The sequence below is a fragment of the Cupressus sempervirens genome, chromosome 3 (genome assembly GCF_028749045.1).
Source record: "Cupressus sempervirens isolate cs-2001-9-10 chromosome 3, ASM2874904v1, whole genome shotgun sequence".
NCBI classification, from domain to species: Eukaryota; Viridiplantae; Streptophyta; class Pinopsida; order Cupressales; family Cupressaceae; genus Cupressus; species Cupressus sempervirens.
This window is the reverse complement of record NC_143120.1, coordinates 1,090,302,123-1,090,305,230: the sequence shown is the minus strand read 5'-3', so window position 1 is coordinate 1,090,305,230 and position 3,108 is coordinate 1,090,302,123. Positions and strand designations below refer to the sequence as shown.

The 3,108-nt window shown below is 39.0% G+C and overlaps 1 protein-coding gene across 1 annotated transcript; it reads left to right on the top strand.

The window, feature by feature from the left end:
* The first annotated feature begins 2,006 nt into the window (after nt 1-2,006).
* Nucleotides 2,007-2,809, top strand: LOC149570570 (cyclin-U2-1-like). Its single transcript, XM_089817923.1, has 2 exons — nt 2,007-2,410; nt 2,515-2,809. The coding sequence occupies exons 1-2, from the start codon at nt 2,007-2,009 to the stop codon at nt 2,807-2,809; spliced, it is 699 nt and encodes a 232-aa protein (XP_089674049.1).
* Nucleotides 2,810-3,108: the final 299 nt, after the last annotated feature.

The following is a 3,108-nucleotide window of genomic DNA, read 5'->3' as shown; positions in this document are numbered from 1 at the left end:
AACCAACTCTCGTCTATGGAGTTATGTTGGTCGCCTCCATGGTGCTTCCCATTCCTCAGTCCACTCCTCCATGCTACATCACAACCTCTATCCCTCACCTAGGAGTTGATCATGCTTCTCTCCCCAGTCTATTGGCGACACACAAGACCATCTCCTATGGCCTTTGGTAGACCTTCATGTCCACCCCCTGCAGCTGAGCGAACCGGCACCAATTTGTAACCACAAACTTCTTACCAAGAATACAAAACAACCACGATATCTTTTGAGCTCTAATACCAATCTGATGGAGAACAATCACAAACTTTACGATAAAAGACATCGTACTAAACCAAAAGCATAGGGAACCTAACAAGAATTGATAAAAAAAACTAAATCACCATTAAAAACAACACATATTTTCACTACATATAACCATCTACAGATTACAAAATGGATGGCTCTTTGGCTGCCGCTAGAGAGCCATTTACATTTCCTTCTATTCACTCACTCTCTATCAAACTATTATCTTTTCACCCTTACTGATTCTCTTCTATGGTCACTCCATTACATTATGAGATGTCTTTTAAAGACTATCTTAATAGTTTACAAACTATTTTACAACTATCTTCGGATTGGTTACATTACCATTTTCATTTGGCTATGAAAAGTATAAGAATCTTTTTACTTTTGGATTCGTTTTTAATACAATTTACCCAATTCAATCTTCTTAGAGGTGACATGAAAACATTATTGAGAAAACCTTAATAGATGACCCATTACAATAATATGAATTCTAAGGGTAAGGTGGTGCCCTTGCACCATATTGCCGGACTTCAAATATTTCCATGTCCCAATGGAAATGAGGTGAAAGACAAATATGTGCCTTGTCACTCGCATCGACACCTCTACTGATTCCTTTTTTCACTATCAACCAACTCCCATCTATGGAGTTATGTTGGTCACCTCCATGGTGCTTCCCATTCCTTAGTCCACTCCTTCATACTACATCACAACCTTTGTCCCTCACCTAGGTGTCCATCATGCCTCTCTCCCCAATCTATTGGCGACACACAAGACCATCTCCTATGGCCTTTGGTAGAACTTCATGTCCACCCCCTGCAGCTAAGCGAATTGGCACCAATATGCAACCACAAACTTCATACCAAGAATACAAAACAACCACAATACTGCCTGGTGCAGATCACCTTCCATCTACACACTCAGAATATCTAACCTAACTCTTAAACCCTAATGATTAATATGTTAACCCTTCCTCCCCATTGCATTGGACATGTGTGGCAATTCGACATTCGTAGAAGCAAACATATGATCAATTAGTGTTTGAGTGCTGACATTGTTGTCACAAACCTTATCTCCATGATTTAGACACCCGGAACATTAATTAAATTCCAGCAACATTATTTAACTTATAGTACAAGATATAACATTGTACTGGTTGGCTGTGTGTAGACAATGTGGATCTAAAAGCATAGGACATGTCCTTCCCCCGTTGAAACTTTCACAGTCAAGGGCGACAAGATGATCGAGATTTGAACCATGCCACTCTTATTACCCAAAATACAATTACAACTCACGTTATTGTCTTTCAACTGCACTCTCAAAAGAGATGCTGTTTTACTAAATTACCATGTAAACCTTATTTAAAGTTAACAAGGTGGATCGTATTGATAACTCAAAGTCCACCTCATCCTCTCCTTACCTCCTTCGCCGAAGGTTGTTTTTGAACAACTTGATACAATCTCTTCACAATCACATGCAGATCGGAATCAATCCTATTCACAATATGTCGGTCACTTCGGCACAAGGAAACTCCCTTTCTAAGAGCACATGTTGAAATGAGGGAAGACTCCTCCAACTTTCTCTCCCTTTCTTATATACCTATAAATATGATTTCTTCTACCCAAGATTCACAGATCACCACTACATCATTGCCCAAACTTCAATCCCCAGCCAATTCACCGTTCTGTTGCTTGACTAAAGGCTGCCCAATCAAAATGGTGTTAAACATGAGAGAAGCAGCTACTTCAGATGTGCTATGCTCAGCCGTTTCATCCTCCGACCTTTGTAGTGGTGAGAGCGATTCAAGCCCATGGATTATTTCAGTGCTTTCCTCCCTACTCAATAGACTTGTAGCCCGTCATGAAAGGCTCATGCTCTCTTCTGGAAAGAAGACTTCCATTGAAAATGATCTGTGTGTCTTCTCTGCAACACAAGTTCCTGCCATCAGCTTACAAAAGTACTTAGAGAGGATGTTCAAATATGTCCGCTGCAGTCCTTCGGTATTTGTTGTGGCATATGTTTATATTGATCGCCTCATTCTCAACAATCCCAACTTCCGCTTAACCACTCACAACATTCACATGCTCACCATTACCAGTGTCATGGCTGCCACCAAGTTTCTTGACGATGAGTGAGTTTTTTATGAAACTTTCTTTTTGTTTTCAATGATTGGGTATTTCAACCTGATCAAATGTGAATCTTATTGCTAATTTGAATATAAATTTTTCAATGCAGGCATTACAGTAATGACTACTTTGCAAAAGTGGGAGGCTTAACATTGAAGGAAATGAACGTTCTAGAAGTTGAATTTTTGTTCATGATGCGATTCCGGTTGCAGGTGACAGTGACCGTATTTGAAAGCTATTTCTCCCATTTCAAGCGAGAGGTTCAATTGGGCGGAGGGTTTCAGATAGAGAGGCTTCTTCTCAGCTTACATAAAAATAATCGATCATCTATGAAATCATGCAGTCAAGAAGAGAGAAGGATCCAGAGATTGGCCGGCATCAGCCATAACAATTATGCGGGATGATGAAAATGCAAATTTTGTGTTAATCATTAATGCTCAATCAATAGATTTCATTTGGTACAATGTGATCAGTGCTGAGCCTTGTCTCTCGATGACAATGAAGAAGATGAATGAATACATATATGCATCTTATCAAGGGATTCACAGCTATCTATAATACACTTTGAAAGAAATGAAAATTTGATAATTACTTTACTCTTGATTGTACGGTTAACTTCAGTAAATGGCTCTTCCATATTAAAAAAATCATGACTCTGTTACTTTTATAAAAACTAAGATTTTGGCTTATTTCTAGAAATTTA

Bases quoted from the DNA above. Each gene is read 5' to 3' on its own strand.
- LOC149570570 (XM_089817923.1), top strand. From the start codon at position 2,007: ATGAGAGAAGCAGCTACTTCAGATGTGCTATGCTCAGCCGTTTCATCC. The intron at 2,411-2,514 runs GTGAGTTTTTTA...TTTTCAATGCAG, and splicing joins ACCAAGTTTCTTGACGATGA to GCATTACAGTAATGACTACT.